This window comes from Chelmon rostratus, chromosome 7, assembly GCF_017976325.1.
Source record: "Chelmon rostratus isolate fCheRos1 chromosome 7, fCheRos1.pri, whole genome shotgun sequence".
Lineage (NCBI taxonomy): Eukaryota > Metazoa > Chordata > Actinopteri > Chaetodontiformes > Chaetodontidae > Chelmon > Chelmon rostratus.
Window position 1 is genome coordinate 18,670,147 of NC_055664.1, and position 13,887 is coordinate 18,684,033.

Below are 13,887 nucleotides of genomic sequence, written 5' to 3' on the forward strand. Positions count from 1 at the left end.
ACCCAATTTATTATATCTTATTGTCAGATTTTGCTTCCTTCTTATTTAACATGGATTTTCTATTAGTCATGTTGTGCTGATTCATTCTATTATGCCACTGTAATGTGGTTTGATATCTGTATTAATCAGACAAAAAAGAACAAGAAAATGTGAGGAACCTCTGGCTATTCATTCCCAATACATTGCCATTTATCCTTGGAACCTACAACTGTAAACCTGCATATGTTGGTAGTCCATTTTGAGTCTCTGAAGAAGCAAAGACTGTCCAAAAAAAAAAAAAACCCTGCAACATCCTCCAGCTCTAATATACAGTATGCACAGACAGAGAGGGTCTGTGCTGTCGATGTAACTGCTGTAACCAACTCACCCTGCTCCCAGCTCGACTGAATATCAGGGAATGACCTGTTGTCTGGGCCTTAAAGGTTACAGCGAAATGAAAGAGATCTACCATGACTGCTTTAGACTACATCACCTTCAGGGTTCTGCTCTGCCGTATCGTGGGCATTATGCTGAATATCGTCTCTCAGCAGATTCAGAGAGTTTACCTCACAAAGTCTGCAGCTTTACAGTCAAATTCTGTTCAATACTGCTCCAAGATATGACGGTAATGGATCCAAAGTTTAGACACAATAGCAATCTATCACCTCCTGACTGAAAATACACTGGATTAATTCATTAATAATAATTTTAATAAATCATGCCTAGCCCGAAAACAACAATACCAAAACCAGTCAGACGCAAATAACAGGTGTCAGATTCCTTACAATCAATAGCTGGTTCTGCTTCATATTTCTGAATGATGTGGCGGTTTATAATTATGCTGTTTTCTCATTTCTGTTCTTCACCCTTCACTGAGTCTGTTTGTTTCCGAATGTTCACACTTACAGCAAATATCTAATTGGATTGTATTCAACACTCTCTTGTTTTAAATTAGCTGGAATATTGGATGAGCGAAAGATGTTTGTTCCTGTTCTCTCTCTATCCCCTGACCCCCCCCCCCCCCCCCCCCCCCCCCCCCCCACCTTCGTCTTTCAAAATAAAAGCATGACAAGTCATGACAAGAGACGAGGGAGTCGAAAGAGGGATGAAAGGCGCGAGGGAGTCATCCATGGGACTCGTTTATGATGCTCATGAGAGGTCTCAGAGTTGATCCCATCACCACTTTTAAATCAACTTCTTCTGTCGTCATCATGGCAATAATACATTTGAGGATGTGATACAAGTTTCTAAAGTGAAAATATGTGCAGCCTGTCCACATTCATGGTGGCATTAACCGTTTTGTAATGAAGGAAATCCAGCTGTCCTCACAGAAAAGCCTCGCAGATACAGCAGAAGGAGACACAACTCCCTTAATCTGGATGAAATTGATATTGAAAGCTTATGTGAAATATATCTTTCAGTGTGCATGTTGAGGAATTGGTTTTCATCTGCTTTCTCACATTAGATCCATATCTGCCTGTGTTTGGGAAAATATTCAGCATTCTGCTTCGGCAGCAATGAATTCAGTCTTTGAGCTCAGGGTCTGCATGAAAAAAAAAAGAAATAAACTCAGCTAAACTTTGTTTGAATTAGGAGTGCCCCACAGGCTTTCACCTCTGCTGCCAATACTTTTATCTGTGTCATTATTTGGAAATATGTGAGCACTATCAATATCTCAGCAGGCGGCCCTAAAGGGAACAGGTGCTGGATTGAAAATGAGCTGGAGTCAGAGAGCAAGCGATGCAGGAGAAGTGAGAAACACGGGATAAAAAAAATATGCTGAGAGCGAGGCTGAGATGTGTGAGGAGAGGGAGGAATATGAGAAAGCCTTTTGAGTAGTGGAGGGGTTGTGAAAACAGAAGAGGACAAAGGACTGTTTCGTATGCTCGAAGCCCCCTCCCCCTACTCCCCCTCAGCACTGTAGCTGCTGCTCTACTATTCTTCATACACCTTGTTCTTATACCCTCAGGACTACCTGTGATGCATACAAATGATCTCTGATCCTAATGAATCATTTAACCAAGATGAAAAACCTCAGATGAAAAAGCAGCATGGCTTAACTTGATTGTTTTTTTTTTTCCTCCTCTTCTGACTTAGAGTCTCAGTAATGCTTGCTACACACACTGATGGTGCACGTGTTGAAGCAGAGGTCTCAAGCAGCGCCACAGATGCTAGATTTTGATGCAGGCTTACCTGCACCTTATTGCTTCAGTGTAATCAGAGGTTGTGAGTGGGAGCTGAAAGTCTGTGGATCAGAGAAAAGACAAGACATGAGGAATAGCTGCAGGCCGAGGCCTTTCATAATTCCAGTTTTTATATTATTTTACTTTTGTTCTTGCTGCCATATGCCCTTTTCTCTATTTTTCTCCTGCTTTCCTGCTACTTGCTTCCCAGTCTCTCTGCCTCTACTCTCCTTTCACAAAGACGACATCTGAATGTGTGCATCTGCACAGACAACATAAATAATCTGTAAAAGCTTCCTAAAACACAAGAAAATGTAATTTGATTTTGTGTCAGCTCAAACACTGATAACCACACAATAAAAATATCATACAGCTGTTGTGGATTAGTGAAATTACCATCATCCTAGGGCCACAGCAACCAGTGAGGGTCAGTCAGTCTTTTTAAGTAGTTAACTATTGTGCTTTATTTGCTTTTATTCTGTAATAGGGAATCCCATTTGAGTGGTTTGTGTGTTACCCAATCAGTCCAGATGGCTGACGTGAATGAGTAAACATGCCAACACTTGTACGGCTAATGTGAAATACCCAATTTCTCACAAACAAGGCAAATAACAGTTTATTGATCACAATGGTTTATGAGAGCGCTTGACCAGAAGCTGAGCGCGAGTCCTGTTTAAAAGTGAAAACAAGCAGATGATCGAATCACTTCCACTCTGCTGGGATGCGGAGATGGAGCTGCGCTCGGCTGAAAACCTTCGGCGCCATTAACAGCTGGAAATGGTTGACATTGAATACAACTTTACATTCATTATAATTCATATGCCTGTACACAATTTTCTTTTACATTTTGCCTAGGAGCACTCGAAATAGAAATGCATTGCAATCCTGTTGGAGGCAATTTTCTGGTATGAATCTTTAATGACAACATTCTTCAGGGGGATGGAACATGCCGCAGCTGATGAAGAGGGCTTGCTGAAGGACAATTCAAAAGCCTGCAAATGAAGTCCACAAAGTGCCAATGCTGGGCTGAAGATCAAACAACCGAACAGCTGACATATAAAAGACACCATCATAAAACAAACTTAAATAAATATATATTGTATAGTTACTCTGTAATACCTATTTCACTATGTTACTGTAATTGTATACACGCACGGACATGTACATGTGAATATAAGGAATGGATATACTGATAATACCTGTGAAAGAGGATTGAGATGTGTCTGATGGATGTTCACAGTCCATGTAACCTTTCAAAAACAGTACTGAAACACAATACTATCTATGTAAATTTTTATTCCAGTCCTGAATTTATGCATGTATTCTGTAGAAAGTGAGAAGCCCGGGTGGCTCACTGATTGGATGGGCAGTGAACTGAGCAGGCAGAGAGATGATCCCCCTAAGTGGCTCTGGATAGTACATTCATATGCTGCCTATACTGTAAAATATGCACACTGTCACTCATTTAAATTGCACTGAATGTGCGCAAGGCAGAAAACTGCTCTGCATAAGTATCCTCTCAACCTCCTCCTCAATGATCACTTGCACTCTCCCTCAAATGCTCGCCTCTCCTTTCCCTTTCCTCTCCACCCGTTTCAGATTTTCCAGCACGGATAGCGGCCTCGCTCTCATTTGACAGCAGCGACGTTAATTGCGCAACATATGGATGGACACGGCAGCTGGACACAAAGGAAAACATATGCAGAATAAACACTTGCGTATAAGAGAAACATATGAATACGTTTGGTGGCTGACATCACAAACCATTACTCTCATACTACGTATACCATCATCCTTATGGGCGACTTCTCACGCACAAAAATGCACACACACAGGGATGAGTCAGACACACGGGTCAGGTGACCCCTCCCCTCACAGATGAGTCACCGGTGACGTCTCCTACGGGAGCAGCTTCATATCAGACACGTGACCAGACCTTGGCCCTTCTCTTTTCCACATCGAAGTGAATTTCTATCTTGCTCTATCTACTTTATGATGAGAGGCTGCCATACGGTCAAAGTCTTGCAAGGAATACAGATGCTCTGCCAGACTACTGTTCTCGCTCCCCTTTCCTCGGCTCTGTCCCTCTGTCTATGTACTGCTACCCCTCATCCACTACATACTAATCTATCTCTGTGCACTCTACAGACAGGTGATGCATGTGCTCTCACGAGGCTATCTGGAGAGGAAGTAGGCAAACAGACTATTATAACAGTCTTAAGCTAAGTCTCTATTTGGGCCACCTGTCAGTTCTATTAGAGTGGTGATCAGAAAGAAGTAAATGTGGAATGATTAAGAAATTTGTCTTTCATCCTTTGCTGTCAGAGATGCTCTTTCAACCTCCTCCTGAGAGACACCCTCCTGTTATCCTGCAGGTGCATCACTCCTCCCTCTCCCCAGCTTGCTTTCTGTAGGCCTCATTGAGCAGCTGTATCTCCTCGCGATACCCCGAGCTCTCCTGCGTCTGCCGTCGGCTGTTCTGCCGGTGGGCCTCCACAGTGTCAGGTATCGTGATATTGATGGTCTCCGCCTCCGGGTTGCCACCACTGGGGATGAGCAGGGAGTAGGAGGCCGTCTCGCCCAGGTCGCAGGAGACGAAGCGGTTCTCCCGTCGCGAATAACGCAGCGACGGCGAGCGGGCGTGGGTGGAGGACTGGCTGATGTTGGAGATGATGGAGACACTGTCCATGGCCTCCTCGTTGTCACAGATCTCCAGAACCTCGAGGTGGATCTTGACGTTGGTGTCCCCCACGCCGGCTCCTATACCCATCCCCATTCCGATCTCCATGCCCATCCCCACGCTGCTGACGTTCACGTCTCCAGCCTGGCCTCCTGATGCCGGGTCGTCTGCACTGGGCTCGTGGCCAACTGATTTAGAGCGATACACTTCCACCTTTGAAGCAGAGGAATTTAATTAGTGTTGCACAAACAGTATGGGGTCAAAATTTAAGCCACATCAGTTACATTAATTTTTTTTCCAGAATTAAAATATTTGTTTTATTCAGTGGACCCAATTTCACCACAGGGATCATTCAAGTCTTAACATATTTCCTGTTGGAATACAGTTTCTAATACATTTGTCTTATTTTATACGTTTTATTAATTTCTCTCTACTCAAAATCATTCCAACTAAATCTTGCACTAATCTTTGCCCCCAGATGCCAATGGGGAATTACAAAAAGTACACTCTGCAAAACGTTGCAGTGAGTCAATAGCTGTGTTTGATAGTAATTGTTATAATTGCAGGCAGTTGTTAAAGGAATAGTAAGTAAGTAATTTTGGGAAATATGCTTATTTGTATTTATGCTGAGAATTAGACTCCTTATGCCTCTGTGTTAAAACCAAAGCCGGGAGGAGATTATCTTAACTTATCATAAAGACTGGAAGCAGAGGGAAACAGCTGGCTTGAGCTCAAAAATCCACCTACCAGCATCTCTAAAGCTCGCTAATTAACATGTTATAACTTTTTTCTTTACTGTATATGCAAACTGAAATGTTAAAACAACAAGTTGTGGGTTTTTTTTTTGAGTATATTTGTATTTGTCCAGCTGTTTCCTCCTGCTTACAGCAGCTGTCTCCTGGCTCTAGTGTCATGCTTAATGCACTAACATGGGTGTGCTATCAATCTTTTCACCTAAGTCTCAGGAAGAAAGCTATAAGTATATTTTCCAAAATGTCTAACAACTCCTTTTACAAATTGCTTCAATTATAAGGAGCTGAAGCGTAAAAAAAGAGTCTGCTATGATGGCAAACAGGAGCCACGTAAAGTGTATTTCAAAGTATTTGTGTGTGGTATTAGTACTTTTGCTTCAGTAAAGGATATCTGTACTTCTTCCACCACTGGTTGTAGTAGCCTAATAATAATGATAATAATAATAACAATAATGGATGTTGAGAGGACTTTTCCAAATATCTCTGAACATCTTGCAATAATGCCTCAGTAACATATTGGGAACTCCACACAATGACCTTTTGCGAATGTTTGGAGGGACGTGTTGGGGACGTTTTTTTGTTTGCTGGGTACCTTCTTGGCATTGTTGGGGGAGATTTTGAGTCCATCACTGCTGACTTCATAGGTGGAGAGAGAGAGGGTCTTTCCTGTGGGCGCTTGCAGAGATACGGTGCCCTGAAAGGCGCACAGGGGGATTGACAGACCACCCGAGGACCGCTGCACAGGAAAACCAACGAAAAGAGCAAAAAAAAAGAAAAAAAGAAAAAAGAAAGTCCGGTCAACATCTAGCACAACATCTTTATTTACCTATAAACTTGACTTAATACTAAAGGATACTGTCATACATATAACTAAATTCCATATTGGCTGCTTATTGTGTTATTGACAAGTACAAAAGCTCACAGGGTCTATTTGCATCTTGCTCCTTTTGTTCAAACTAATTGAGCTAAATTGTGTCCATGATGTCAAGGACAGGGAGATGAATGTGTTGACCAACCATTTCTGTCCCAAGTTAATGAGGCTTGCATCTTATAGCCCTGTCAACAGCACTACGTTGTTAAAATGAGATGTTAGGGCTTCACGGAAGCTACCAGGGACCTTTCAGGTTCACAGCTACAAGATGGAAGCATAATCTATACGTTATTTAGTCGTTATCAGAATTTTTTATTAGCTAATTTAATCTGAATAATATGATTTCAGTGTATTTAGCATTAATCCAATTTCTTCTGGATTTCGAATCAGTTTGCCATCTTATTTCAATCACTGGGCTCATTTATATTACTCACATTTTTAATCATGTTTCATGTTTTCCAGTCATATTTTTACATTGTTTTCACAGAGATTAATTTACCACACAGTACATCAAAGTGAGCCTCTGTCAACATGATGTGTTTGAGAAAATGCATATTGCTGCAGGGGAAAGGAGAAGCATCCTGCGGTGCAACAGTGGGGAGACTGGGGCAGGTCTCATTAAGCCCTCTAAATTATTTAGATTAGTTCAATGTAATGATCTGATTGTGACTATGATGCACAATAGAAACAAAGAGGATGTCAATCTCTTGTCCTCCCTGACTCTGTCTGTTTTCCTCTTATTGTCTTTGCCTCATTGTGAACAGAGGGAGACACAGAGGGAGGGAGAGAGACGGTGATGTTGAGCTGAAAACACGTTGTCAAGTAATTCAAATAACGCTCAGAATCCATCATTGTACTTCCCACTATGATGGATGGGTGTGTGTGTGTTCTGGGTGTCTCCACGTGACTTTTTTTTTTTTGTGGGGGGGGGGTTGCATGCACATTTCAATATATACAGTATAAGAACCTGCATCACTCCAATGCAAACATTTCTATTGTGCATTGCTTTCACAGCATTGCTTTAGCGACATGCCTCTATAGATGGCAATGTCAGTGAGCTGGTTAACAACTTTGGTCCAGGCAGAAATATCTTAACAACCTTTGAATGAAGTGCAATGACATTATGTCACATTCGTGTTTCCCAAAAGGGCAAATCCTACTGATTTTTGTTAGTGATCAGCTTTTCATCTAGTGCCATTATCTGGCCAGCATTTTCATATATGGCCAAACGACATTCCCAACAGCCTCAGCTGTACTTTGTGTTAAGGGCTAGTTACTAAATGTTAGCATGCTAACATGCTAAACAAAGATGATGAACATGGTACACATGGTAACGGGAGAACATCAGCATGTTGGCATTGCTATTGTAAGCATGCTAGCATGTTAAATTTAGCACTTAGTTCAAAGCACAAGCTCACAGAGCTGCTATAGTATAACTGTACACTTTTTGCACCTATATTCTAACACATAAATTTAAGTGTCAACATATAGCACATATTCTATATAAGCAACAGTGCTGTAAGGCATCTGTCTACAGATCCTGGCATGTTTGCAGTATATTGATTCCAGTTTTTGTTTTATTTTCCTGTTCATCATTTTTTCATTCCTCAACTTGCAGCTTTATTGGCAAGAACACCATTTAGTTACAGTTTTGGATGTGCTCTCAGAAGGGTGAACGGGTTTCTGTGGCACATCTGAATGCACACTGGATCTCCATTTCCCCTCCGGGAGAGGGCTTGCGAAGGCTCCCCCGGCTCTGCGCTTGCTAACAGAGAATATAAAGTCACAGAGAGGGTAAAGATGTCTTTAAGCTTTAATTCCACCTCTCCCTGCGGATGCTGAAGGCCAGAAGGGCTGACAGTAAGGAGGACAGACGCCGGGTAATGACATCTAGCCTGCTAACGAGGAACAAAACGCAGCCAGGAAATGCTTCAAATCACAAATTATTTCGGCAAGGCTTTCACATGTTGTTTGGCTTTGTGTGTATATACTGTATGTATATGTGTATATACATATATAGCTAATTTGGGTCTTTATGTGGTACCATGTTTGCTTGGGGGGAAGGTTGCTTATATGTGTTGCTGTTTGTTTGTATATGCTGTGTGTGACTGCACATACCTACTGTTTTTCTACTTACTCCAGTCAATGAATAAGCGCTAAGGGAGCATAACATACAGAGTTTGCTACTAAGAAACTGAGAAGTAGGACACACACACACACACACACACACACACACACAAACACACACACAAGCCGGCAGTGAGCATCTCAGACTTATACATGATGCAAAGTGAGTGCCAAAGCCAAGCTGTAGATGCATGCTCCATGGATTTTCCACCCTCTGGTGATTTTCAGACCAAAACATTTCAGACTTATAAGCAGAGCAGAGACAGAGAGGAGGGGAGACATAGATGAAGTGTGTGTGTGCGCACGTTTGTGCACACACATATGCATGCATGCTTCCGCATCTGTTCGCGCCCCTGTTAGTTTTGTGTTATCGCTCTAAAAGTCACATTTACTGTGCTGTCAGTTTCAAAGGTAATGCCTGTGGCTGAACTGCTGTTTCTCTGGAACAGAGGGAGGCTATTCTCTCATATGAGTCTGGCCAGGATACATTCATCATTAAGCCTTTACTGTTTTGTCCTTGTTTAACAATTCAATTGGGTCCAAGGAAACACAGAGAGAATTAAGCTTCTGGTATTACAAGAGCACAGGATGTCAAGCACAAAGAAAGAAATGGATTAAAGATGGATTAGTGGATGGTGGTTTGTGTGCCTGTTGCAAACTGTCTTAAGCTGCATTGTTTACACTCTGTGTTCTTTGAATTTGCATCTACTTGATATAACTATTGAGTGCCTGAGCAAATAATACATTTATAAGCACACTGTTTGACACCACTGCACTCGATCTTTCTAGAGTAATGACTATCTCAGATAGATAGATAGATAGATAGATAGATAGATAGATAGATAGATATAAAGTGTTTTTTTGAACAGATTTTGTTGAATTTATGCTAAATCACACCTATGCACAAGGTAACACATAAGGGAAGAAGCCTTCAGTGGATAAATCTCGTTAATACTGGTCTTGAAACTGTAAACACCAAAAACCACAAGACTAAATCAATGAATGGAGCTGAGCCCTTAGAGCTGGTCTGATGTTAGAAGGTCTGTGGAGCAGTGTTAAATGACTACTTGGTTTTGAAAGACGGGCTGACACTTGCTATTAAACTGCTATATGCTGCTGATAGCATCTTGATAAATTGCTCTATTAATTAGAATCTATTGAGGCTTAGTACATATAAAGATATGCAGAGAAAGGAGAGGACAGAGGCTAAGGGGGGGAAAGAGATTTTAACCGTTTTATCAAAATCACATGCACAGCTCCCAGTCTGTCAGCTTGATTATGAACAGGCATATTCACAGAGGCGGAAAAAACCCACTTCGACACAGACCAACAAACAGAAAGTCAGACAGCCAAAAAACACACGCATACACACACACACACACTTTGTTCAAGCCTGGCTACGTAAAGAGTGCATCCTAGTCCACCAGCTGTGTGTCTCTGTGTCTCAGCAGTTAACAGCAGTTAATTTCCTTTTGAACAAAATGTAAACAGAGAAGGGGATATTGAAAATGCATCCATTTTATGGTCCTGAGACACTAATCACTTCTAAACAATCATCTCTGGAATGCATCATCATATGTTGCATGCATATGCAGCTGGCGTTTGACTAGTATAGGAAAGCAATAGAGTGTGAGTGTGGAAAATCAATTAATGCCAGGCATAAACAACAGAATGACACATACAAGGGACTTAATTTGATGATTCAACACAAGGCTAATAAAGCAGCTACTCTAGTGATGTACCTGTCTGGGTGTTCTCTCTGATTTACTCCTGCACCACTCCCAGTCTGTCAGCTCGATTTTCCGACACTCCTCGTGCGACAGCCGCCTCTCCGTCCCCTCGAACACAGACGACGTGTCAGCGAGATTGTGATCCTGCTCCCGGTGGTGAGAGGGCAGCGAGGGGACACAGCGGAAGTCGCCGTCGTCTCCGTGGTTCTCACGAGGGAGTGACGGACAGTCAGCCAGCGCCTCTCCTCCGCCGGCCACAGCTTCCAGCAGAAGGTCTGCATGAGAGGAGCTGTCCACGGGGCAGGTGGTGCTGAAATCAAAATCAGGCCCCAAGCTGGAGAGCCCTCCACTTTCAAGTGCATCAAGGCGGGTGTTAGGGAAGTCACAGTTAAAGAGGCTGTGATAGGCAGGCTTTTCAAGAGGTGGACTGTTATGAGACATGGAGGCATGTGACAACTTGTACACTCCATAGCCTTGCTGGAAGGAGAGGTTGAACTCAAATCTTCTTTTCATCACTGTGAAAAAAGAATAACTTTATAACAACATCTGGTTGAAAGTGACACTTGTTCGGGGTTCATTGTGCAGAACATTGCGTTGTTGGTGAATTTCCATAACTTGGTGGTTTACCTGAGGGTTCCTGCGCTGGATCCCGCTTGCAGTTGATGAAGCAGCCACATGGCATGTGGATCCAGCGCTCAGACAGCACGAATAACGGAGTGACCGCAGGGGCGAGCAGAGTGAGGAAGAAGCTCAGGGTCTCCAGGGATGAGCTGCGTGCATTCAGCGCGTGGCGCACCAGCACCAAAGTCTGTGAATGAAGGGGAAGGGGACATTAATTCACCGAGGAGCTGATGATTCAGTATGGATGAGGGAGTGGGGGGAGGGGGACACATGAATGGAAAGAAAGACCCTTCACCCATACTCAGCTTTTTGCTTTTCATTTTCTTTTGTTCTGTTATTCAAACATGTTCAAGTGTGAACCAAAATGCAACATGATGACAGAATTGCATTATTTCCTGTTCATCTCTGTACTAAATTGAAGATGAATGTATACGTTTCATCATCTCTTATTAGAAAATGAAAGTGCTCCTTTATAAATAGTGTTAATATGACTCAGCCACTGTGGTCGAGCAACAGGTTCAACACTGTGCTGATATTGTCCTCTGCAGCGTTCCAGAAAATAACCAGTTCATGCAAACATTAAAGAGAAACCATCTTAAGACATGTTTGCTTCATAGAAACCAAAGCAGAGAGAAAACTCTGGAAATAAAAAATATACAACTTGACAAGTCCCAATCCGTGAACTTTGGACATTTTCTGCTTTAATTTTCAGTGCTGCCAGTTAGGAATGCCAGTTTTTGCTCAATGTTTGCTCTTCATTGTCAGCCAGCTGCACAGCATTTATCGCTTACAATTCTTTTTCTGTGTTTGAGCAAGAACAAATGCTGTAACAGCGGCACCCTCTGTGTCGCAATCACGTACAGTGTTTTACAAGGTAACCCAGTGAAAAGCTGCCCTTTATGTGTTGACTAAAGTCTGCCAACTGCCACTGTCAAAGCCTTTAGGGGAACGTTCATTTAATAGGACTCTGGATGTGATCTAAACGGTTTCAAGCCTTTTAAGATTCCAGGTGATTCATGAATTGAATATATCCTGTAAAACACTGTTTCCCAAAGTCGGCTCAAGGGACTTGAGGGTTCACTTAATGGACCTCCAACCAGTTTAATGTGTTTTCCTGCATCACAAGAAAGGATTTCAGAAGAATACTCTTCTATTCTGACTTAATATCCCATATTCTGTTACTTCTGTCCACAGAGTAAGTTCTGCAGCTAAGAGCCAGTGCACAAACTACAACAGAAATATTACAGGCCCATACATGAGTGGGTCTCATTGGCTGTCAAGCACTTTTCTGGTGCTTGTTCAACATGTCTTTGCTGCCCTCCTAGTTAATTTAAAGGGAGACTTTTGGATAAAAAGCCGGTTGACCCAAACAGCCTTGTTCTGCTTTATCCTCCACATTCAGAACGTAAATCTGAACAATTTAACTGGGGGCAAAAAGGGGTTTTAGTTAAAGACATTTTATTTCAGGATCCGGTCTTGGCATCTTATTTTTCTTGGAACAGGTGGTTGTTCCAATGTAAGGAGACAGTTAATCCAAGATTAAAAGATCTGGAAACAAGCTGGAAATAAGTTCAAACATAACTCAACTGGTAGATGTCAATGGACATTATTTCAAGGTTTTTGTTTGTTTGTTTGTTTTTTGCTTACCATCATTGGCATCCATAAGATAACTCGGACAACCGCCAGGATCATGGAGAAGCGCTTCTGTGCAAACACCACGGGTGTGTCCTCCACGGCAGCTGTCCTCTGCCCGTTGACAGACACTGGGGACAGACAGCTGTGCTCTTTCTCCCTGAGCTCTGTCCCGCACGAACTTGGGCTGAGCTCGTTGTAGGCACCGAAACTTTTGTTCAGGCTGTCCCGGGAAAAAGACTGGAGGTCGCACAGGGGAGCGGAGCCACTCAGCCCCCTCGCCATCTCCAAGCAGCTGGGGTACAGCAAAGTCCTCTGGGGCTCTCTGGAGCACAGCAGCTGGTAGGTGAGTGGGATAAAGAAGAACAGCAAGCCGCAGAAACACAGGGAATACAAAGAGAATAGCAGCAGGATGTAAAAACTGTCGCTCTCTGGGAAGCACCCAAGAGAAGCCGGCGTAAAGCTGCCCCATCCGCACAAGGGTAACACACTGACGCCCAGGCTGACCGCCCACACACCGGCGATGGCCCACATCACTCTTAGGGGCCGACGGACAGACTGGAGCACCCCAAATCTCTTGGTGACATAAAAGGTGTAGGCTGCTATAAGGCAAGCCTTCATATTGCTAGAAACGCCCTGGAACACGTACAGAAGTCCGGATAAAGTGCACAAGCTGCTCGACCCCCCACCTCCATCTGTCTCCCACTGCAGGAGCATGAACAAGGAGAGAGGGACCACGCTGAGCAGGTCGTCCACCGACATGGAAGCCACAATGAGACACAGGGAGGTTTTCCTCCTCATCCGGAGGAGGGAGAGCAGCGAATACACACCTCCGACAAAGGTAGCAGCGGCGATGGTTACGCACAAGCAGAAAATCAGCAGGCGAATTTGCCTCTCCACCCCCGCGGGATCTGTCTTCTCGTAGGTGGCCGTGGAAAGGTAGCTCTGGTTGGGCGCCGGGGAGCTGAGGTGCGTCGCGGACATTTTCAGTGAATTAACTTCTCCGTCTCTTTTGGCACTTCGAATCGGTCAAATCTGACTCCTTTGCCTGTAAAGTTCACAGCGCTGCGAAGATGCGAGGATGGCACAACACGCACCGCATCTCTAAAAGCAATCAGACAGTGGAGATGATGGGAGAAGCACCGGGACGCATCCTTCTCTCTTCCAAACGGGAACGCACGCGTAAAACCGCAGCTTTCCGGTCCCTTGGTCCGCGCAGCCTCCGGGCACCGTGCTGCCAAGCGCTCGCATCCACCGTTCAAGTCGCGCAACCGGGGCACCTCTTGGGTCCAACTGCCGATTTACGCGCTGT

At 43.6% G+C, this 13,887-nt stretch overlaps 1 protein-coding gene across 1 annotated transcript; it reads right to left on the reverse strand.

Annotated features, from left to right (window-relative positions):
• Positions 1 to 4,542: 4,542 nt before the first annotated feature.
• LOC121609728 (probable G-protein coupled receptor 149) lies at positions 4,543 to 13,559 on the reverse strand. The gene is made up of 5 exons (XM_041941434.1): positions 12,591 to 13,559; positions 10,950 to 11,130; positions 10,335 to 10,837; positions 6,187 to 6,330; positions 4,543 to 5,055 (listed from the first exon to the last, which is right to left on the reverse strand). Exons 1-5 carry the CDS (start codon positions 13,557 to 13,559, stop codon positions 4,543 to 4,545), a joined length of 2,310 nt encoding a protein of 769 aa, XP_041797368.1.
• Positions 13,560 to 13,887: the final 328 nt, after the last annotated feature.